Genomic DNA, 24671 nt, shown 5'->3' with positions numbered 1-24671 from the left:
TTTAAATTTGCTGAGGGTTGGTAGGCTCATGTCAAGACTGTTAGGGGTGTGTGTGTGTGTGTGTGTGTGTGTGTGTGTGTGTGTGTGTGCGTGTGTGTGTGTGTGTGTGTGTGTTATAAAGTGCAGCCTTCTGATCAATGCACACTTTTTCCTCCCATTTTCCTAAATACATCATGAAAAAAGGATGAGGTTTCCGCCTTAATTGCTTGTGCCTTTTATTCACATTCCTCTCTCAGCCAGAATTGTGAAAAGAGTGTTAGTAAAAGGCTGCACAATAGAGCTTTTCATTAGGCCCCAGCAAGGCACACAAAGGAAGGCTTTTGGAAAGAGTGAATGCAGGAGTTTAATTTGCAGGTGGAGAGTAGATAAAAGGTGCTGACACCTCTATTCTTCTCTTACTTAGGTGACCCTTACCCTGTTCAGCTGATCCCAACTACCATGGCAGCTGCCGCTGCAGCAGCACCAGGCTTAGGCCCGCTCCAACTGCAGGTAAGTCGGGAAACAATGCAGAAGAGACAAAGGTTAAGTAAACAGGGAAAACAGCTATTATCGTGTTAAAGCAAAATAAGGCTGACTAGTGATATTTGTCTCACTCTTTTTTTTGTTTTTGACTTCCCTTGCACTGATTCTCAACCAAAAGTTGAGTGGTTGACTCTTTAATTTGTGGCCCCTGTTTTCTGTACTAAAGAGAGCTTATTATACATTTTTATCGCCTGGTATGATTTAACAAAACGGTCTCAGGTTTTGCTTTGATTACTGTGTAACATAGTTTCATCACAGACTGGTCCTCATCAAGATAAAAAGAACAAAACTGTCAAAGACATTCACACAGATACTTACGAATCAAGGCAACTCAACAGAAATTACATTTTAAAAAATGTTCAAGACACCCAATATTTTTGACTCTGTAGGTCTTTTTATTTTCCTGCTAATGCCAACTCAGTTGGGCAACCAAAGAGAAATAAACCAAATAAGCGAGCGCCCTAAATGAGCACAACTTTATCCAGGCATTCCAATTAAGACCTTTTTAGCCCTGAAGAATACATATTCCCATATATTCAAGAATGTCAGTGATAACTTTACCAGATGTCCAAGTGATTTTAGAAATTTTGTCTCCGGAGTTGAAAAGAATATCAATAATATTATAGTAAAGATATCTTTCATTAACTATTTAAATCTTTGAATCAGCATCCCTCAAAATCTTCCCTAGCTTCTGTTGTTATGGACTTCATAGTTATGCAATTAATGAGGATAACAAACCATCTAATAATAGAATCAATCACCCCTGTGAGAATTGTGTATTTTCCTTTGCCTGAGAGACACAGTATATCTGTAAACCCAGATATATACCAGTTGTGCTTAATAAACTTAACTTGTATGCACAAAAATGCATTGTCATGATAGATGATCTTAACCTATAAGGAAGAATAGAGTTTTATATTGTAGCATTAAGAGACAAATATATCTGGCCAGCACTGGGGATTGTCAGAAGACCTGACGGGTTTCTGAAAAATCAGTTGAATCTCACAGGAAGAACACAGGAGGAGCTGAGACATACTGTGTTCTACAGAGGTTAATAACAGTCATTCCTAATCTACCTTTTCCACAAAAAGCTACAGTGTGAGTAAGTGTTTCTTTGAGCTGGAAGTATCTTGGGAAGTGTTAGAGCCAAGGAGACAATAAAAGTAGCATAACACTTGTTATCCTTTGAAATGGCATCCGGAAATAATGACAATATGGGAAAGTGGTTGTAATCAGTAAAACTTAAAAAGAGTAGTGAAATTAAAGGAAGAGGGAAGCATATCTGGAAATATATTTGAATGTAGAAATAGGAGTTTTGGAGATTTCTGATGTCCATTCTAAAAGTAAGTTAGACATTCTTGTCTCCTTTCACCCTTGGGTTAATGGTGAGAGGAAGCCGGGGCAAGTATGTTTCACTGTAGGATTCTAGTAGAAAGTAGCTTTGTTAGGCAACAATCCAAACTTCTCTTCCTACAGAGATGGTATTAAAATATTTGAAATTCTTTTATTTCCATCCTTATAATACATCAGATTCCCCTAAAATATCAAGATCTAAAGAAATCATTTTCAGAACGAGGAAAAGGCACCAAATGTATTTGCTCTTGCTTTCACTATAATTTAATCTATAAGTAGAATAAAGATCTTTTTTATATAAGTGACATTGTACCCATTAACATACATGAGTTTTAGTTAGGATCTCAGTAAACCAATACTGTGGTATAACAGGAAAATTAATAATCCAAAACTCTTTTGTGGTAAGCCACTAGCTACTAGTAAAACACATACAGGAGGACCTGGGTAGCTCCATTGGTTAAGCATCCGAGTTTTGGTCAGGTCAGGATCTTGCTGTTCATGAGTTCGAGCCCCTCATCAGGCTCTGCACTGACAGTGTGGAGCCAGCTTGAGATTCTCTCATCTCCCTTTCTCTTCCCCTCCCCCACTTGTGCTTTCTCTCCCTCTTCTCTCTTCCTCTCTCAAAAATAAATGAGTAAAATTTAAAAAAATAAACACATACACATAAACACACATGCAAATTTTTTACTCATGATTTAAAAATGCTACTCAAATGCAAACACATTTCAAACTCATGACATTTGCTAACTCAGTAACCTGCTAACCAAATTATAACAAAAATGCTGATGAATTGGCACTTCTACAAATACTCTCTATGCATCACACCGCTGAAAGAAGTAGCCCGATTCATAAGGGCAGTTATCTATTTCAGACTGCATGTCAATTTCATCCCTCTTTACACAGATATATGTTAATTCAAGCCTCTCATTTTGAACATCTAGATCTAAGAAGGGCCCTATAAATGTATTCCTACTCATGATTGACTTTGCCTACCATTTGTGTTTTCTTTTGAAACAATCTTTGCCTGTCATTGTTCATACTTGGATGACATAGAGTAGAACCACAAATCCAGGATCTTCCTTAAAGAAAGAATGAAGAAGAGTACAGTTATTTTAAAAGATGAGCAAGAGGACGTGTTTTAAATGCAGCCACTTTTTATTACTTAAATATTATTTCATGTTCCTGGATAAAATAATGAAGTTCTAGCCATGTAATAAAATACACCTTATATTTTAAAATCACCTTCCTGTATACTTTAGGAGCAGTTGAAATAGTCTAAGCATTGTGATGTATTTATTTTTTATAGAGAAAAAAGTGGCTTAATCTGGATTATGTAATTAACATGTTGTGCCAAGGGACTATTTTATTTATTTATTTTACAGTGAGATATCATTCTGTTTCTTCTGCCTTTAAAGTCTTTCCCAAGCCTCAGATCCATATAGACAACTATTTTTGACTGTCAAGAGGAAATATATAGGTGTTTACAGACAGTATAAGCTGAATACCAAATGTAACTTACCAGTTCTCTTTCTTGCCCCGAGACCTGCTCATTCTCTGGTCCTAGCAAATGGCTCCACTCCATCTTTGCTCAATCTGGAAACATGAGAGTTATCCTTGTCTCCTCTTCCTCTACATCTGTTCATTCATTGTCTATGCATTCCACCTAATAAATACAGCAAGTATCCATCTTACCTATTATTACCCTTCTGGTCAGGCTCCCCTCATTTGTTGCCTAATTTACCACAATAGCTCCTGCACTGGTCTTCTGTCTTCATCTTACCCCCTCCAATGCTCTCTCTACTCGATCAGAATAATCTTTCTGATTTTAGAAAATCTGATCATGTCCTTCTCTTACTTGTTTTCAAGTTCTCTGGATCTTTACATGTGGTATTTCCTCTTCCTGGAACCCCATTACCCCACACCTTTACCAAGCCAACTCCTATTTCACTCAGATTGCAAGATAGAACATCACTTTCTAAAGAAATATTTCCTTGTCCCCAGGTCTAGATTAATGTAGCTCTTATGTGCTTCAAGAGCACACTGTATTTCCCCTCTCATAACACTTGTAGAAAAAGTTTAAATTCTACTTTCTGGCTTCTACCAGATGGCAAAATCTATGAAGACAGTGACTCATCATCATTTACATTAACCAAGTGTTTGAAATATTTTATGAACTCCGTATCTATTATATGAAAGGGTGAAAAATGAATCTTAACATCATAATAAGTTAGGTATCTATCTTGCTCAAAAAGCTACTCTGCTTTATGATATTGGAATTAAGCTGAATAGTAATGATTAGTTTTCAATATAAATTAATTTTCATCCTTTAAAAAAGACAATAGCCAAATTACAAACACCAAAGGTGTCATTGGCTCATGGAAGAAAAAAAAACTAGTAGTTTGAATTCAGTAAGATATATATTGAAATTGTATAATAAAAAAAACTTATTCCCTTTTCATGAAATAACCTTAGGAGAACACTACATGCCTAGCACCATGGTTAGCACTACAGTATTTTCTTTACTTGTATTTAAAAAAATATTTTTATGACAGTTTTGCTCCATACTACCTTATTCAATCTGCTCCAACTACACTAAGGGCTTTGCTGTCCCTTGACATGCCAAGGCATGCTCCTAGCTTCCACCTTAGAGTTTTATATTAGCTGTCCCTCTACCTGAAATGCTCTTCCCTCTGCCTGGAAGGCTCATTCTCTCACCTCATTCAAGAATCTGCTCTAATGTCATCTCTCTAAGACACCTACCCTAACTAACCTGTTTCAATCACAAAATAACCCTGCCAGATATACAACATCTTCTATTTCCCTTATTCTTTTTTTTTCCTATAGCACTTGTTATCTTCAAACATCCTATATAAGTTACGTATTATGTTCCTTATTTATTGTCTGTTCCAAATACTCCGTAAGCTTCACCAGAGCAGGGACTGTTATTTTTGTTATTGTTGTTCAATAATGTATCTCAAGTGCTCAGATTAATACCTAGCAAATAGCTGGTACTCAATATATATTTACAAAATGAAAGAAGCTATCATGAGTTAAGGGTAATAATCATTTTAATAATATAACAAGGCAGTATGTCATTAATTTCTGGAACAAATGTTATTAATTTAAAGACCTGGGAACTTTATATTTTTCAGCCCCTATTAGGAGATTCTCAGTATATGAGAAATCCCTAACTCTATCTCTCCTGCTCTTTCTTCCCTTTATCTCATCATAGCCATGGTCTGCTACAAAGAGAATGTGTTTTAGCATTTCCTGCAATTTGTTATTCCTTTAAAGTAATTAGAATTTATACACACAAAAACAGACCAAACAACTTAACATTAGATTATTCTTGTATGGTTTGTCAATGTATGTACAGACATACATAAGAATATGAACTGCTGGAGGTACTTTGACTCAATATGGCGCACCTTGTCACACAAAACTAAAGTAAGTGATTTCCAGATAATAGAAGAGTGTATTATCAAAATAGTAACTATCTAATTAACAATATCATATTCTGGGTTTACCCTTTTATGTTTCTCCCTCCCTTTCTTTCTCTCTCTCTTTTTTTTTTCTTTCCTCTTCCTCTTCAAACTACCTGTATTTTTCTTTCAAGAGCCAATGATGCTTTTGGTATTTATCTTCCTGATATTGTCTCTTTTCCGGGGGGGGGGGGGGGGGGGAGTGGTTCATGTATGCAGAAAACTAATATAGCTTCATTTCAGTTTCAAAAAGTGAGGATAATTATTTAAGCCAAATAAAGTTACACTTTGAATCTTTTGGATGTTTGGACTGGTTAAAATCAGCTAAGCGAATCATCTATTTCTAATTAACAAAACCAAATAATGGCAACAGTGCATCTGACATTCATTCCTCATATTCATTGTCATTAATTTGCATTTTACTTAATGGACATCATGAATTTTTTAACAGTAATAGTTATAATGTAGTGTACTATTTCTATTTTTTAGCTAGGCTTCTATGATTTGAAATTAGAAGGCAATATTTATCCATTTATTTCTCACTTTATAAATACCGTATTTGTGTTGGCCAAAAGATGGTTGCCACCTGTTCTACCTATAGGAAGCCAAAAATGTTGACTCCAACCAATGATTAATAGTGATAAGCAAAGGAAAAAACATTGAGATTATCCTTGGATTGTCATATTTTACTCAAAATAAGCAAGTAGCATTCATTCAAGATTTTTTACTGAATTAATGAAACTTTTTAATGAATTCAGTAGGATCATTTTTTAAATTCATAATGGTATTTTTGGAATAAAGCCTCAAAATTACAAGTTGCCATAATTGAAATCTCATGGGCTATCATTCCAGTAACTGGTATCATCACTAACATGCATTCTCGGGGGTTGAGAAAATGAGAGGTGTCACGTGATCATGTTAGAGCATGAAACATACAAAATATCAACAGAAATCAGTCTTTTTTCATAGCTCTCAAAGGTACATGCAAGTCCTAGTGGAAATGGCTTAAGCTTCTGTGTGACAGACAGTAACATCAAGGCAGACATGGATAAAAAACTGAAGGTTCATCTTTTTATCAACCTCCTGCCAGTCTCCAAAGGAGGTCAATAATTATGACAGGACACAGATAAATGCTTCATATTTCCCACAGCACTGTAAGTGACTGAGCATGGCTTTATGTATCTGACCAAGAGAAACACCCAGAAAATCAATAAGGGAGAAATAACCATATGGAGAGGTCTGGATGTGAGGAATTTTACCTTCTTATTGAAAGAATTGCTTACAAGGATGGTTTTTCTCTTTACCTACCTACACACTGTACTATTCAGCGTAACTTTTAGGTCCTTGTCATGTTCATACAGGGTGAAAAATGCTCTACTGCTCCTCATTTCAGTTGCAACCCTGGTGCGCTGTTTGCTGTTGGACTTCTGTCTGCATGAGTGAGATTTCTTGCAGGTTATAAGAGTGAATTCCCTCTTTGCGTCTCCCTTCGACCCTGAGCCTGCAGGGCAGACAGACAGAAGCACACATATGATTAATACAGCACAGCTGCAAGTGTGAGTCATTTGCATATGTATTAATAGAGGCAAAAAACCCAACAATTAAATTATATAGAGACATCCTGCATACTAAAGAACATATGCAAATAGGCCTGAAAAAGTGCAGCCAACATTTTCTCTGACTTTTCCAAGCCCATATGGGCTAGAGTCAGAACCCAGCAGTGTTCAAGAATCTCCTTTAAGGAAGAACCTGGTAGGAACTACTTTCATACTTATTACCACCCCTAGGGTTCCCGGGAGCTGTTTTGACATTTGGACAATGGAGACAGTACAAGCAGTGTCTTTTTCATGCTATTTCTGTATTTTCTTGTTTCCAGCAGCTTCATGGTGTGTCATTACATGCTAACAGAAACATCAGTACATGTGTGCTTTTCCATAGTACCCGTTTTTATCATAATAGCCAATCAAATAAATGCTAAAATTTACATTGTATTTGAAGTCCTATCATCGCTCTACACTAAAGTAATACAACTATCATCAGTGCCAGATTTTCTGGTCACAAGTCAGTCAATGCCCATTACTTGATGGCATTCTGTGTTCTCTTAATCAAAACATACGTAGGTTACTCTGACATGTTTTGTGGCTAATTACCATACATAAAAGGATTGTGAGGCTCAAGGCCAACAGTAAATTATCCTTTCCTAGGACTGGATAATTTAATACAATATCAATGTCTTAAAATTTTAAAAAGTGTACAGCTTTTTCATTTTATTGAAAAAACAGAAACTACTCAATTTTCTAGTCGTGGCTATATCCATGTAAGAAAGAGCAACTAACATTCTTCAGATTCACAGATTGTATTTATATAAGAAATTTATTCTTCAACCTAATTGTCAATTGACCTTATATTATGAGTATTCTTTAATTATTCAAGGAAACTTTTATGAAGACAAATTCAACGTTAGGAGTAGTATTTCACATAATTGCCTTGATAGGACCGATAAGAATCTTGAACCTAAAGAACCCTGATGAAGACAGATGCCTCTTAAGAGAGCAAATGCTGAGGTTTGTTGGTACCAGAAAACTGTTGAATAATATCCATTCTTTGCCATGGTGAAGTCTCAAATGGCGCAACTGGAACATGTAAATTGCATTACCTACAACTGGTAAACATAGGACAGAAGTCTGTAGTTAATATATGCAGAAAAATTTAGTCTCTTAGCAGAGGATAATTAGGAAACAGAAAGACTAAAGGAAAAATTTTTATTATATTAAGGCATTGTCTTTGGATTAATATTTTAAAAGGCACTGTTGCCTAATGAGAGGCATTGTGACATAATGGTTGAAAGTGTGGTACCTGCAGCCCTCCATGCCTTAAAGAACTATTATTCTGTTATTCACCAGCTCTGTGACTTTGGACAAGTTACCTAACTTCTCCATGCCTTAATTTTTTGTCTGTATAATGTGGGCATAAATGATATCTTTTTGTGAGGATTAAATGATGTAATACATATAAAGTGTGCAAAGCAACAAAAGTGTTAATTACAGTTTATCAAATATTATGTGCTAGGTAATAGTAAATGCTTGGTATTATTAGTTGTTTAATAACTGTTATTCACTGAAATTAAAACTATTTCTTTTTTTGTAATGTGTATTTATTTTGAGGGGAGGTGGACACAGAGAGAAGGGGAGAGAGAATCCCAAGCAGGCTCCACACTGTCAGGGCTCAATCCTGTGACTCTGGGATCATGAGCTGAGCCTAAATCAAGAGTCTGATGTTTAACCCACTGAGCCACCTAGGCACCCCTAAAACTATCGCTAAAAGGAAATCTCACAAATTAGGATTTGGCAGACTTATGTGCATTTACTTTGCACGTCAGCAGGTAAAGCAAGTTAGTAAAATTGAGGCATATCATCCTATTTATGAGGAAATACTTACATTCCCCTGTGTGGTACAATTTTAAGACCCATCACAAGAATCTATGGGAAGCAATGAGTTTATTTATCCCACCAAAATATAAGAAGTTACTTGGAGCATAATGTTCTGTATTTTGCTATTACTCTTTGTCTCAATATTTATATCTATAAAATAAGAATAATGCTTGCGGCACCTGGGTGGCTCAGTCGGTTAAGCGTCTGACTTCGGCTCAGGTCATGATCTTGTGGTTCTTGAGTTCAAGCCCTGCGTCAGGTTCTGTGCTGACAGCTCAGAACCTGGAGCTTGCTTCAGATTCTGTGTCTCCCTCTCTCTCTGCCCCTTCCTAACTCATGCTCTCTCTCTCTCTTTCTCTAAAAAATAAACATTAAAAAAGTTAAAAAAGAAAAAGAGAAAGAATGCCTCCTGTTGAGTCCTGTTTTTCCATGGGTGTAATGCAAATGGACTGTCTCAATGAGCTGCCCACGCTATTCTAAATAAATACCTTATACTATTTAAAATAAGTTATTTACATAGATGCCTTTAATGTAATATGCATTTTTAGATAAATAATATAAAAAAGATTTTCTGGTATCACCCTTCAAAAGTCATATCTCTTTTTTGAGGTATATTGATAGAATATTTACTCTTATTCTACTCCTCTGTTGTCTATATATAGATACTAAACTATTTCTCTTATAAATCTGAGAAAATTTATAAACTTTGTATGACTTTCTTTAAAGAAAAAATTCCTTTGGTTTCAAACTTGAATGTGGAAGCAAATTATTTTCATAAACCCCATAGTATCCTAAAAATTTTATTTACTCAGAAAATATTTATTCTTTGTAAGCTCTTCAGCTAAGCATGTTAAGGAATGCAAAGATGAGTCAATTAAGAATCCTTAATGGATTATCTCGAGAAGCCTGAAATTTAAAAGAATGAATGCAGTGTGAAAGTGGAGTAAAACTTGAAGAAAGTCATAAAACCTCCTTTCCTATCAAGTATATTCGAAATGGAAAGGACCTCAGAGACCATTCATTGAAAACCATTATTTGAAACTTTTCACAGGAATCCAGGCAGCTCCAAGAACCCTAAACAATAACATTCACTTTTGTATGTTTTATAGATCTAGTTATACAGGCTAAGATTGTTTGAATGAAAGAATCTGCTGCTAAAACAAAATTTTAAAACCATTCTTTTAGTCCACGTCCATAATTTTATTGATGATGCCATTTGGACTCTAAGTGGTGACCTGGCTAAATCCAATTATTAGCAGAAGTGTACCACCTGGGATCCTAGCAACTGAAAGCTAAATCTAGCTTGTTCCCATTTTACCATGGTATCCTTAAAAATAAACTCATATATTCATATATATTATTTTTAAGTAGTTTTTTTTGTATAAAAGGGGGAGAAAAATGGCTGTTTTTGCTTTTAGACTATTAAATTAAGGATGAATAAAACAATGGGTAGGATTTGCATACTAGTAACAATGACAACCTTCTGAATTGCTTTCATTTTGCTGAGTTCAGTGATTGTGCTCTGTGAATTAATTTTTTTGTGAAAAGCTATTGAAAGATCAAGGAATTTAGAAAACAAAACAACAGAGAAGCATGCTGTTTCATATCTATTTGTTCATAGAAGGTTCAAAGTGGGATTGTTTATATCACAAGTCTTGTTGATATTTTATTTGCTTCTCAGAAGAAAGATAGTATTCAAAGATGATTATATAATCATGCAGATAAGATTTTGTAGTCATGAAAGAACTGTTCTGAGAGAGAGACCAAGGAGAAAAATCACATTACAATATTGAGCTGTGTGTGGTTGGCAAATGTCTTCAGGAGACTTGAAAATAGAGCCCTATTTGCTTCCTTCAGATGAAAAACTGAAGCCAGTCCCATATATTTCAAATTTGCTGTTTCCTGTGGAAGTTTCTCAATATTGTCCTGCCAAACTGAGGGCATGCAAAGAAAGGGGGGGAGGGTGGGAAATGAACCCTTAATAATTTCATATTTCTTAATCCTGACCTTTACTTTAATGTCATACTCCTTTTCTTACCTAGCTACTGTTTGGATAAAGGAGGTAGACAGGAAGAAATGGAGGAATAGATTCAAAGTATGCTCGTGGATGATTTGCTACGATGAGCATTGGGCCAGCATAATTAATGCTTCCAACATGAACATTACAACAGCGGTCTCTTCCTTTTCCCATTATTAAAACTTCTTCAACATAGAATGGAAAAAAAAGTAATAGCGATAGTGAAAATTGCAATCACTTCCTTTTAGGAATGAGGCAGAACTATATCGCAAATGTTGTCCATCTATGGTAGTTGCTTTAAGATAAGTTTCCATTGGAATTTTATACTGTGCCCTGCAACTCCAGCCACTTCAAGTACGTGCTCAAAATATTTTTCATATGACTAGTTTCCCTCTAAATTAGCTCTTTAGTTGTAAAGGAATCTTAAGTTATTATAAACCATGCACCTAAAACATTTGATTAATATAGAAGTTATGCCAAGACACTTAACCAAACAATAAAAAAAAAAAAAAAAAAAGCTAGGCCCTATGTGTCTTCATTTTTATTCCTTCTTCATTTGATTTATCTTTTATCTGGTTTATTTCCAGAGCAATTTTAAACTTAGATGTTTCAGTGTCACCTTAGACACAGGCTAGCATCAAATACATTATGAAACCATAAAGTATCCTGTCATAGATTCAATCTTTGCTTTGTAACTATTTAGTAGTATGCGGCATAGTAACTAGTTAGATGACTTGAATGGCTTTAGCTGTTTTTCCTCCTTTCTGTTAAACGTATTCCCCAAACTTGATTTAAATATTTTTAACTATTTAAATAAATCTAACAAATAAATAATATGCAAATGTTATATACTATATAATGAATTATGGGCTTTTGTTTTATGAGACACCTTGTTTGTGTGTCTGTGGTCAAGGTACTCAATACCTTAGTCTTACTTTCTTCACATGTGAGATTTGCTAATATTCTCCCTACATGGCAAAGCTAGTGTAAGGTTTAAATGAGATACTGAATACAAAATGTTTAGTATAGCATAAGCTGTCAGCCATCATTAGCTGCTGTCATCCTCATTATTATCTCCTAGGTTCAAGTACTTACCCTTGTCAGAAAAGAGCCTAACAAATTATTTTGTAATTTAAGTCAGAAAGTAATTGTCTAGGATAGAGCAATTATGTCTTACAGTACAAAGGAGTATGGTTATTGTAGAAATCCATCTTATTCAAGTACTTGATGCAAGCAGAATGTCTTTACGAAAATAAAATTCGTTTTTAAAATAATCTTTCTTGAACATGTAAGACTACAAGAAACCTATGTTTCAGTTCTTTCTAAAAATAAATAGAATCTATCTCTCTAATGTTTTCATTCCACGTGAGTTACTAGAGCTTTTATGGCATTGGCAATCATTTGGGAAAGGAACGAGCTTTTCCTTTTGAAGGGATGTGCTACTGGAAAGTTGTAGTGTTTGTTACAATGAAGAGAGTTTTACAACATGGAGAGTTAGGGCATAAGAATAGTTAGGGCATAGTAAAGGCAGCCAAAGTAGCTTATCTAACCATCATTATCCCCCTAACGACCCAAATTGTTCAACAAATAAGGGTTCTAGTCTCGCCTGCCTTTGAAGTGATGTAGGAGTCTGGTCTTGAATCATTTAATCTGTTATGACTCAGGTTTTCTTATTTGTAAAATTCATATTACTGTCCTACCTCTAGCTGTCCTACTTATATATAATGGAGGAAGGAAAAAAATGAAGCAAAAAAAGGACTAGTGAAAGTGACCAGTAGCCCCAGAAATCCCCAGAAGGAGCCTTTGCACCTTACAAGTGGACTTCTCTGATTTATGGACACGTTTATTCATATGCTGTCAAGGAAAACATGAGACAAGGGTAATGAGGCAATTATTGATCTGAGACGTTCAAAAGAAATGCTTTACACACTTGAAAATAATCAAGCTAGCTCTGAAGATCCGATTAGGCAAGAAAGTTTTATTTATTCCTATTAGGTAGCTCCATGGAATGAGAAGATAGATGAGCAGGTCAGACCAGGACTAGATTGCCCAATAGACAACCTAACAGCATACTTAAACACAAGAAAGGAAGAGCTATCTAGATATAAATAAATAACAATTTTACATAAAATAACTTCATGGCAGTAATCAGAATACTGTCATTTTTTAATTACAGTCACGGTGTTTGGACACTGCCAACTTTTTTTGTCCTTAGGGCTGCTAAAGGTTTTAAAATAGGAACATCGGGGCGCCTGGGTGGCTCAGTCGGTTGGGCGGCCGACTTCGGCTCAGGTCATGATCTCGCGGTCAGTGAGTTCGAGCCCGCGTCGGGCTCTGTGCTGACCGCTCAGAGCCTGGAGCCTGTTTCGGATTCTGTGTCTCCCTCCCTCTCTGACCCTCCCCCATTCATGCTCTGTCTCTCTCTGTCTCAAAAAATAAATAAACGTTAAAAATTTTTTTTTTTAAAAATTAAAAAAAAATAGGAACATAATTCTAAAAATCAACCTTTCTGGGGGGCCTGGGTGGTTCAGTCAAGTGAGCGTCCTACTCCTGATTTAAGCTCAGGTCATGATCTTCTGGTACATGGGATTGAACCCCACATCAGGCTCTCCACTGACAGTGCAGAGCCTGCTTGGGATGGTCTCTCTTTTTCTCTCTCTCTCTCTCTCAGAATAAATAAATAAATATTTTTTAAAAGTTAAAAATTGGCCTTTCTGTTCCTGTTTGTCGGAAATCTTTCTCTTTGTTTTTACTTTTGTGTCTCCTTTTTTTTCCCTCTTCACTTAACTTTTCCTATGTTCTTAGCTGCCCTCCTGTGTTAATCCTTCTTTACCTCTTTCTTCTCCTCTTCTCTTTTCTTCAGGTCTTTTCTCTTCTCTTGTTTATCAAGATCTGAGGCTGTAACCACTTTTTTATTCTCCCACAACAGTGAAAAAGTGGGGAAATTATCTTTTTTGGATGTATTTGCTTGTTGACTAAATAATTACAGGAGTAATCCAGATATGAGCAGAGGAGTCAGAAATTGGAATTAGGAATATTCAAATGGCAAGGATGGAAACTATCAGAGGAAAATATATCTGGGCCTTTTTTCTTTTGCTCTAAATAGAATTCATAACATTCTAAATGATCTCAGAAGATCCTAGCCTATTCATCTTCTCTATTAATAAAACCAAATATGTCAATGATAGAGGCTTCCATTCAGACCAGAACACCAACAGTTGAAACAGTCCTGTTTTTACCCACTCTCCCATTAGAATTGGTATGTTTTCAAACTATGCTTCATAGATTGGGAGAGAAGCGTGAGTTCTCTTGGAAAGGAAACATGTAGATGTGAAAGCTCTGCTCATTATTTTTATACTAAGAAAGTACAGCACAATTGGTTTCTTAGCATCAGTGGAAATGGAAAGAACTGCTTTTCACCTTGTTTATTTAATAGTCTACTCTCAGTACTTTATACTCCTGTTATCTCAAATGGTGGGTGGTAACCCCTGGCTAGCTGCTCTCCTGCACACTCAAACCATTTGTAATTCATTTTTATACCCATATGGAGATATTGGAGATACAGAAAGATCAGGACTGAATTTTATAATGTTTTCAAAAATCTTTGTAATCTACAGTGCTAGCAAATTGTCACTTTTCCTGTCTCTTTCTTGGGAAGGAAGGCCCAAGTGTTTCAGAATGATAAGTCAAAGTTGTTGAATAAGATTCTTTCCATTTTTACATGGTATCTTCAATTGTTTTTTAATTTCTAAAATGAACATCTAGTAAAATTGACTATTTTGGATGCACAATTTATAAGTTTTCACCATCACTCCCACCACCACTACCATCACCACCATGTCAGGAAACAAGACAGCTTCATCACCCCTCAAATTCCCTCATGTTTTTAGCCACCTGGGAAAGAAGTTCTGTCATCGACTGCCCAAGGAGTTGAAACCTAACTGTGACAAGACAGTCAAAGCTAAGAGGAGCAAGCTATCTTCTAGTTCAGCAGGCATCCTTGTAAGCCCACTATTTTAATATGGCTCTCAGCTCTGTCTGCTCTCCTTAATTCCAGCATTTCTTTGTTCATGCTTTGTTCATTTGGATATTTATTTATTTATCTATCTATCTATCTATCTATCTATTTATTTATTTATTTATTTTGAGAGAAATAGAGAACATGAGCAAACAGGGGAAGGGCAGAGAGAGAGAGAATCCCGAGCAGCAGTCTCCACGCTGTCAGGGCAGAGTCCAATGCAGGGCTCAAACTCTTGAACCATGAGATCATGACCGGAGCCAAAGTCAAGAGTTGGATGTTTAACCAACTGAGCCACCCAGGCACCCTTATTTAGCTTTTTTTTTTTTACAGTACTTTCTCCACTGATTTTGTTGGACTTAAGTATTTAATTTCTGCATTTAAATTTATTTTTTAAAATTTTGATTGTGATCCAAGCTTTGCTAATTTTTGTTAAGCTTCCATAGATTTACTTTTTGTTATGGTAAAATATACATAAACTTTACCATTTTAACCATTTTTTAGCACAGAGTTCAGTGGCATGAAGTACATTCTTGATGTTGTAAAGCCATCACCACTTCCCATCTGCACTACTTTTTCATCATCTCAAATGGAAAGTTCATACCCATTAAACAATAACTCCTGATGTTTTCACCAGCACCGACCCCCAGCCAGTCTCTGGGAACCACCATTCTACTTTCTGTCTCTATGAACTCTCTATTTGAAGTACCTCATGTAAGTGGAATCATACAATGTTTGGTCTTTTGTGTCTGGCTTATTCATTTAGTATAATGTTTCAAGGTTCACCCATGTCGCAGCATGTCAGAATTTCCTTCCTTCCTTTTTAAAGCTGAATAATATTCTGTTGTTAGTATATGCTACCTGTTGTTTACCCATTCATCCATTGACAGATATCTGGGTTGTTTTCACCTTTTGCTATCGTAAATAATGTTTCTATGCACATGGATGTTCAAAGATCTGTTTTAGTCCCTGCTTTCAAGTATTTGGGGTATATACCCGGAAGTGGGATTTCTGCATCATCTAATAACCTTAGGTTTAATTTTTTGAGGAACTGCCATGTTTCCCACACCGTTTTACATTTCTACCACCAATGAACAAGAGTTCCAATTTCTCCACATCCTTGCCAACATTTGTCATTTTCTATGGTTTTTGCTGTTTCATTTTGTTTAACTTTGATAATAGCCACACAAATGGGTGTTAGGTGATACCTCACTGTGGCTTTGGTTTGCATTTCCCCAATGTTTAGTAAAATTAAACATCTTTTTATGTGCTTATTGGCCATCCTTATATCTTTAGAGAAATGAGAATATCCTTTTTACAAGAGCTTCTGGGAATTGATTCTTGGAGAATGTTTGCTTTTTCATTGTTACCACCTTAGGTGAGCTTTTAATATTTGTTGATTGAGAGAGGGATACATAAATGAATGAATAAAAGAACAGGACCTATTACCCTTTATCATCCAGAGCATCTGAGTCTTAGGACTGGATTTGCTATGTGGGGCAGATTTCTTAACTTTGCTAGGCTACATTTTCATAATCTATAAACAGGGATAGTAATATCTGACCCTTAGAATTGTTATGCAGATTAAATACTATGCAAAATGCATTTAAATTAGTGACATACCAACAGGAAATTAATTTGCCAATAAAGATACCTTAGTGCTTATAGTTATCTGCTATGTTTAAGTTTCATAATACTTAAATGCTGATTCTTTGTTTCGTTGTTAATGCTAGGAACACCCTCTTAAAATAATCTGTAAATTTTTTAAGTATAAACTTCACAGGAATTAGTTCAATATCTTTCAAGAAATATTTATTGATTAAATTGAAGAATGATGAATGAATGCATATGTGTACACACATATGCTCACACATATACGTGTGTGTGCCCGTGTGCACACACATGCACACACACACACAACTTTAAGTTGTATTTGGCTCATATAGATTAAAAGTTTCACTATGTGGCTTTTCTCATTATTAGCAGCGAATCCAAAATACTGTATTGCCTCCAACTCTATTGGATTGATATTTAAAGAACTGTGACGTCTGGCAAATTTTTGTTTTGTTTTGATGGCTAAAATAATAAACTGTAGGTAATTCTATCTGATTTTTGCTTCTATTTTTTTCTGATTAATTCCATTGAATTAATAACACCATACCTTTTACTTTCTGTTAATAAAATAATAGTAATAATATTTACTAATTAAACTAATGAGGCTGTGGTGTGGCATTTATAGAAGATTTTGTGAACCTTTTGTTAAAGTTTGTGGAAGTGTGAAATACTATAGAAGTACAAGATCAATGGTAAGTCAATTTGATGTTGATATACCCTAATGGGTAAATTTTCCCAATTATATGAGAGAGAACACTACTGAAAAATGTGTCCCCTATACTAAAGTATTTTTACTTTAAATCAGATTGACTTTATCTTCATTTTTTTTCTTTTATCACCTTTTTATTTTCAAACTGGCTGAGATCTGAGGTCAGTGTTCATATACTAATTTCAACCAAACATAGACGTGTAGGATCAGAAGAGGAATAAGAGATGGTCCAAATAAAAAAGAGAAATGTTAGATTTTTTTAAAAAAGCTAATTTGTCACTTCACTCATTGAGTATGAACTGAATAGACTTCTAACCCTTAAAATACTTTTTTTTCCCTCTTTTTATTGCCTGGAATCTTAAGAGCTTTATCATTTGCAGTCATAAAATGAAAATATACACCAAACCCTCAAAGGGCAAGTATGAAATTAAATTATATTTGGGCAGCTGTAACCTTTTAAAACGATCAGATTCCAGTTAATGTATTTCTTCCTGTTCCAAGTGCTGCCATAGTGTTTGATGGTGGGAAGCAGTCCAAAGGGCATTGGGAGATAATAAATTCACTGTAAATTTCACCCCAAGGCATGTCTCGATACACCAAGGCCTCCATTTAGCAAGGCTGACCTAAAACTCTTGTCACATCCAAAGGTCATTTAGGTTGGGGTTGGTGTGTCCCATCTATCTTTCCTTGATGTAAAGAGTGACAGTTGAAACAGGATTGAGCTCATAAACAGTCATCTGAATATGAAAAAGAAGCTAGCTTTGGAGTAGGAGGGGCAAGTGAAGAAAGAACTACCTTTTACAGGAGAACTGGCAAATGCTGTGCTTTTTGCAAAGTCAATGAAGGGTTGACATGATCTTGTAGCTTCTGTTTCAGAGCAATCATTAACTTGAAAGAAAGGGGCATTACTGGACTGGGTTGATTTAGAACATACTCTTCTTTCTTTTGTTTGTATTTGTTTCCAAAAGGGTAATTTTTAGTAAGTATTTTTTTAAAAGAATCTAATATTTCCAACCTCCTTTTACTTTAGAATACCACTACTCCTTTCCCCCTTTAAATATGTTCTCTTGAGTTAATGTACAAAATGAACCAACACATGGGAACACATTAGAAAAAATGTTTTAAAGAAATAAAGCGTAATGTGGTACTGGAAAACAGTGTTTGGTTTTTTCTTCTTTCTGTTGCCCTCTTAATTATTATACTTTGGTGGTAAAATATGCATAAAAATAAAATTTATCATTTTAACCGTTTTTAAGGGTACAGTTTAATAACATTAAATCCCTTCAGAATGTTATGTAACCATCACCACTATTTACCTTCAGAACTTTTAATCATCCCAAATGGAAACTCTACCCATTAAATAATAACTCTCCATTCTCCCTTCCCTCAGCCCCTGGTAACTACTTTTTTTATGTTTTATTTATTTTTGAGAGTGAGAGCACAAATGGGGAAGGTACAGAGAGAGAGGGGGACATAGGATCCAAAGCAGGATCTTAGCTGATAGCAGCAAGCCAGATGCGGGGCTCAAACTCATGAACCGTGAAATCATGAGCCAAAGTCAGATGCTCAACCCACTGAGCCACCCGGGTGCCCCCTCTGGTAACTTTTATTATACTTTCTGTCTCTGTGGACTTACCTATTTATATAAGTGAAATCATGTAATGTTTATCCTTTTGTGTCTGGTTTATTGATTTCAAGGTGTACCCATGTTGTAAGCATGTATCACTCAATCATGTACTTTCAAGAATGACCTCACTTCTTCAAAAGCAGTATTCATTTACAAATATGAAGAGTAATGGATATATAAATTCCCAATCATAATAACCACAAGTCACATATAGTGTCACATATGGGGGCATATTAGACAAGTACTAGATAGATAGAAGGAAAGATTAAAGTCTAACAAGTCTTTGGGGAGGAAAACATTTAAAATCCTATCATTAAGGCAGAGGTCTCTGTTCACTGATGTGTTCTAAGTGTCTAGAACAGTGGTTGGTAAATAATAGGTGCCCAATAAATAAATACTGAATGAAGCAATCAATTTAAGGCAGGAAAGCAGAAGTTAACAATTGTTGACTATTTCTCTGGACTATTCTGATGATATATGAGAAGTATGTCGTGTGCGATTGAAAAGGAAGCTTGCCATGATTAGAAGAACTAATGAGAGTCAAGACACATTGTAAAGGCAAGGTACTATTAGAGTGTGTTTCTATTATTGTAATTGATTTAAGAGTAATGTGTGGTGTAGGTAGTGCAAATGACTCATTTTTAATGCATTTTTCTTATTCTTTTTTAAATTATCCAAAAGAACCAAGGTTAGTGACTATGAATTGAATAAAAATATCAAGTTTTAAATATGATTAAATTCTCCACAGAAATTATACAGGAAGTGGCAAATATTGAAATAAGGATGAGACTAAGAATGTTGAAAAGTATATAGCCAGACTTATTCTGTAATTGATTTTGAATCAGTTTTAAATCATGTAAAAAAGTGATTATGTTAATCTTATTCCATTAAAATGGGGGGTAGATGTATCAAACCCTTCCAATCAATTCTCATATTATAGCTAGACTAGTCTTGTAGAAATGCAAATCTAATTATGTCATTCCTCTTCTTAAACTTACGGCTTCCCATCTAGCTTTTTGAGCATCTCTCCCACCACACTAGAGTCTCACTGGCCCCCTTCCAGTACTCTGCTTTTGTCATGATCTACCCTACCAGTAGCTTGTTTTGCTAGTACTTTTTCCTACTCCATGTACACAGTTGTATCCCCTCATTCTTCTGACCCCTAAGTAATCGTATTTGTAGAGGAGCCTTTCCCGATCTGTCTGACCGTATCATCGCTCTCTCTTGCATGCCCTTAAAACACCATGATTGAGAAGCAGACCAAACTGAACCTTTTTTTTTTCCAACTGGCAGTGGCCAAGAAGAAGGAGGATGAAAATGCTAGGAAAAATGTCCTCTTGGGTGCTTCTCATGTCTTTTCCTGCACTACAGCTGCCGTAAGATAGTTCTTATCATAAGAGCCCAGGCTCTGTCAGAAGTACTGTTAGAATTGCCCTCCCTGGCCTTGTCCAACTCTTTGCCCAAAAGACCCACACCCTACTACTGTATTTAAATGACCAGAAAAGATGTTCATAAGGCATTGGTTAAGAGTTATGGACTTTAAAGTCTTGGATTCTACCCTCAGCTTTACCTCTGACATATGTGCCTTAGGACAATGACTTTTACTTTTCTCTGTGCCTCAGTGGCCTCCTCTGCAAAATAAGAATAGTGTCTATTTCCTAAGCTTCTAAGAGAGACAGCATGGGCCTGGCACCCAGTAAGAGTCCTATACATTTTAGCTATTATGGTTATTTTTGCTGCTATTACCATAATGTGTCCAGATTTCTCTCAAAATTTAGATAAATTTATGTAGTCAAATAACCAACACTAATATAATATCTAATTTTCTCTTAGTCATAAAAGTTTATGAGAGAAAATGAAGGAAAAAATAAGGGACAAATCCATAGGAAGAAGTGTTTTTAATTCTAACCCATCATATGTGCTGCCTGTTGGTACCAGCTATTGAACAAAATAACTAGCGAAAAAAATCTTAAATGGCTGTGCTTTCTTCAGGGAGAGTAGAGTTCTGTCACTAGTGATGCAAGAAGTCTTTTTTCTTGAAGCCTTTTAACCCCTGGGCTTGTAAACTATCATTGGCTCAGAGGTTAGGGAAAATCCCTGTTTCCATTGGCAAGCAGTTAGGGAAATCCCACTGCAGTAAAGAGAATTCATCACATAACGTTTAAGTTTGGAAAGGCTTATTTTTTTTTAAGATTTTTATTTTATATATATATATATTTTTTTTTTTATTTTTGAGAGAGACACAGAGAGTGCAAATGGGGGAGGGGCAGAGAGAGAAGGAGACAGAGATGCACTGTCAACGCGGAACCCAGTGCGGGGCTTGAACTCAAAAACCGTGAGATCATGCATGACCTGAGCTGAAGTTTGACACTTAACCAACTGAGCCACCCAGACACCTGGAAAGCATTTTTAATAGTAGCATTGTTATCCCCATATGGTAAATTTGTATGACATGTAGTAGAAAGGAAAACTTTAGGGGATACCCAGACTTCTGAAACTACTAGTTGTTTTATCTTTGTCAAGTTTTTGAACCACCCCCACTGCACACACAGACGTGTTATGGTGATCCCTGAAATAGCATGCAGACTTCTAGCAAAGTGAGTGGCACTTCGTAGTCACTGAGAAAATCATGGCTCTTGCACTGCCTCTCCCCATATGTGCCAAGTATTTTCAAGCTTCCAGCAAGTATGCAATCTGGAAGTAGGTTTTTTTACAATATACAAAATAATATATAGTCTGATTTAATATGACTTAACACACAATTTCTCTTTTTTACTGAATAAAAATGCTCACTATTTTTAATGTTTTGATTATTATAACATGCCACCCCCAATGTATTGGGATAAAATGAGCAATTATTTCACAATTATGAACTTAGTCAAAGGTAAGCATTTGCTTTAAAGGTCTTTCTGATAATACCCAGCTTTCTTATAGTAAATAAAAATATGTGATAACAACAGAGTTTTTCCCCTTGATAAATAAGCATTTCTCCTCTTATTGTTACTTTCAAAGGATTTTCAGCAGTACCTTTTTCCCCCTATAAATTAAACTAATTAAAGCTATGAGGATCGTCACTGATATATAAAAGATTTGCAGACCTTTCCAGCCAGTGTCCCCTTTACCTTGCCAAATGGAGATGTATTTACTGGTTAGTGACCTCAGGAATAGATGCAAAGCGTTCCTCCTCCCACAGTCATGAGCAGAAAGTCTGGAGCGGCATAAAAAGGGTCAATCGAATAGGTCATACATCATATGGGGAGGCAGATGTTGGAACATATTGTAATGGATTACTGTGCAGTACATGAAGATGGCTTGTGGAGTAGAAAAATCGAGGAGGGAGTGAGAGAGATAGATAAACTATCCGTTGGTGTTTTCTTGCATGACTCTTGCAAATATATCTGGATCTTTAAGGAACGGCTTCAATTGTAAAAGTCAAAATGTTTTTTCTAACTGTTCAAGATTTATTGGTGTCTAACAAAATGAAGAAAGCTTTTTAAAATCCAGTACATTTGAAGCATCTCTTATTTATACGCTTCAGTATCTGCAGTGTGACAGAAACAGCTTGAGAGCATCATACCTGTGAAAAAGGTCTTACAATTTAAGTAAGTTCAAATGTGTTCTTTAATTTTTATCAAGATGCCATCTTCACACCCTATCAACACTCCACTCCTCATTGATAGCTCCGTATTCTGTCCAAGTATCACACTGAGTGGGACTGAATTTAATATAAAGTAATAAAGATTGTCTATGTATTATTAACATTTGGTGATAGCAGCTTTACATATATAACGTTATAGCATCTGTACATGTATTCATGATAGCTTTTTAATGGTATAACTGCACTCTAGCCAGACATAATATTTTACTTTTGTATGCCAGCTTTTCTAAGGCATATCATCCAGGAGTGATACTTTTAAGGAGGTGTGGGTCATGATTGCAGGAGTCTCTGCCTTGGAGCCCCTACCAGCCAGCCCCTTGTTTCCTCAGACATGCTTTCCACACAGCTCACCTGTTTTCTCTGAAGGCAGAAAATTCCTTCTCTGAAGTGGATAACATTTATTTTTCCCTTGTGTCTTGCCCCCCTGCCATCTTGAACTCACCTCTAGATGTCAGCTGGTCATCCAGACTTTGTCCACCTAACTCATTTCCTTGTGTAACCTGATATTGAAGCTCTTATGTTCCAATACCTTCAACTTCTTCATTTTTTTTTTAATTCTGCACCCTTGATATACTAGCTATTAGTTATCCTCCATTTGGGCAAATCTATAATAAGTCTAGGTTTACTTATTCTTTCTGTTTGATGCGTCTTTCTTGCCCTCAAGTTTCCTTAGGAATTGTGTCCAAATACAGCAGATCATGGATCTCTCACACTGTGTATACTTACTTCAACTAGCTTTTCCAAGTGACCCTAGTTCCTGGTATACCCTGATTGTCACTCCCTTCTCTCCCTTGGGAAAAACTCCCCAGTTGGAACTCTAGACTGGAGATGAAGTGAAAACCCTTGCCATGTCCACACGGGCACCCCCCCAGTCACTTTCCTCCCTGGACTGTGGTAGTGAGGGTGAAGCAACAGGAGGAATGTTTCATACCCCTACCCCCCACCCAGCTTCTAGGGTTTAACCACCAAGGAAGTTAGGAGAGAACTTTAACCATTTACTCTCTACCCCAGGAATTTAATCCTCACAGACTTGACCAAGAAAAGATTCTCAGTCTTGAGAGCTAGCCCTAAGTGTCTAGTCTTCATTTTTTTTCCAGAAGTCGCCTTAGTGGTTTCTAAAAGTCATCAACTTTCAGAGCTCGCTTTACCATGCTAATGTTCCTTGATGGGGACAAAGAGTGAATAGCCCTTCACAATCATCACTGTACTTCTCTCATAGGATTTTTTTGAAAATTAAAGAATAAAAAAATTATCATTGTATAAGTATACAAAAATTTACATGAGAGGAAAGTATGTTTAAATGTATTACTCTTGTCATTATATTACTTACCATTATGAACCTTTTTCTAATAGCTATACACTGCTATTAAACTGGACCCTCACACAGTTTCTCCGGTAGGTTTTATTCTTTACAATCAAATTTGAATATTAAGAACTCTTACAACTAATAAAAAACTCATTTTTTTAAAAAAGGGCAGAAGATTGAGTAGACATTTTTACCACAGAAGACATAGAAATGGCTAAGAAGCACACGAGAAGGTACTCAACATCCTTAGTCACTGAGGAAACGCTGGTATAGTGGATACCAGTTCTCTCCTACTAGAATAGTTATAATCAAAAAGATAGACAATACCAAGTGTTGATGATACAGAGAAACTGGGACCTTCATAACACTGCTAGTGGAAATGTAAAACGGTTTAGCTACTTTGGAAAAGTTTGGCAGTTTCTTAAAAAAGTAACTTGAACTTACCCTATGACTCAGCAAGTCCAATCCTAGGAATTGGGTAGTCAAGAGAAACGAAAACACACAAAGACTTTGTACAGGAATGTTCAATAGCAGGATTATTCATAATAGCCTAAAATTGGAAACAACCCAAATGTCCATCAGCTGGATAAATGCACACACAAATATGATCTATCCATACAAAGGAATACCATTCAGCAATACAATGGAGCAGACTGCTAATACATGCTGCAACATGGAAGAACTTCAAAAACATTACGCTGAGTGAAAGAAACCAGATCTCTTTTTGTTTAGTCTCTTCTAGCACTGCTCCAGTAGTGACTATAAAATCGAATAACCTCACATCCTGCCTAGGAGAAGTAGAATGAACATGTTCTTTTATTTTAAAAAGGGAAGGGGAGAGCCTCTGTTTTAAGAAGTGTCCTGTGCGGTATACAGAAAATTCTTAAATGCTTATAGATATATTTTTCAGTTGATTTAAAGGCTGACACCGTAA

General features: G+C 35.9%; 1 protein-coding gene across 47 annotated transcripts in view; it reads left to right on the top strand.

The window, feature by feature from the left end:
* The window catches only part of SOX5 (SRY-box transcription factor 5), a 1008244-nt gene that overhangs the window by 899536 nt on the left and 84037 nt on the right, over positions 1-24671 (top strand). For all 47 annotated transcript variants that reach the window (XM_053225987.1, XM_027035741.2, XM_053225993.1 and 44 more), the window contains one exon: positions 404-489. In XM_053225987.1, coding sequence (XP_053081962.1) covers positions 404-489 — 86 coding nt within the window. The remainder of the gene's footprint in view (positions 1-403; positions 490-24671) is intronic.

This window comes from Acinonyx jubatus, chromosome B4 (assembly GCF_027475565.1).
Source record: "Acinonyx jubatus isolate Ajub_Pintada_27869175 chromosome B4, VMU_Ajub_asm_v1.0, whole genome shotgun sequence".
In the NCBI taxonomy this organism is placed as follows: domain Eukaryota; kingdom Metazoa; phylum Chordata; class Mammalia; order Carnivora; family Felidae; genus Acinonyx; species Acinonyx jubatus.
The sequence above is the reverse complement of the archived record's forward strand: the minus strand, read 5'-3'. Positions and strand labels throughout refer to the sequence as shown.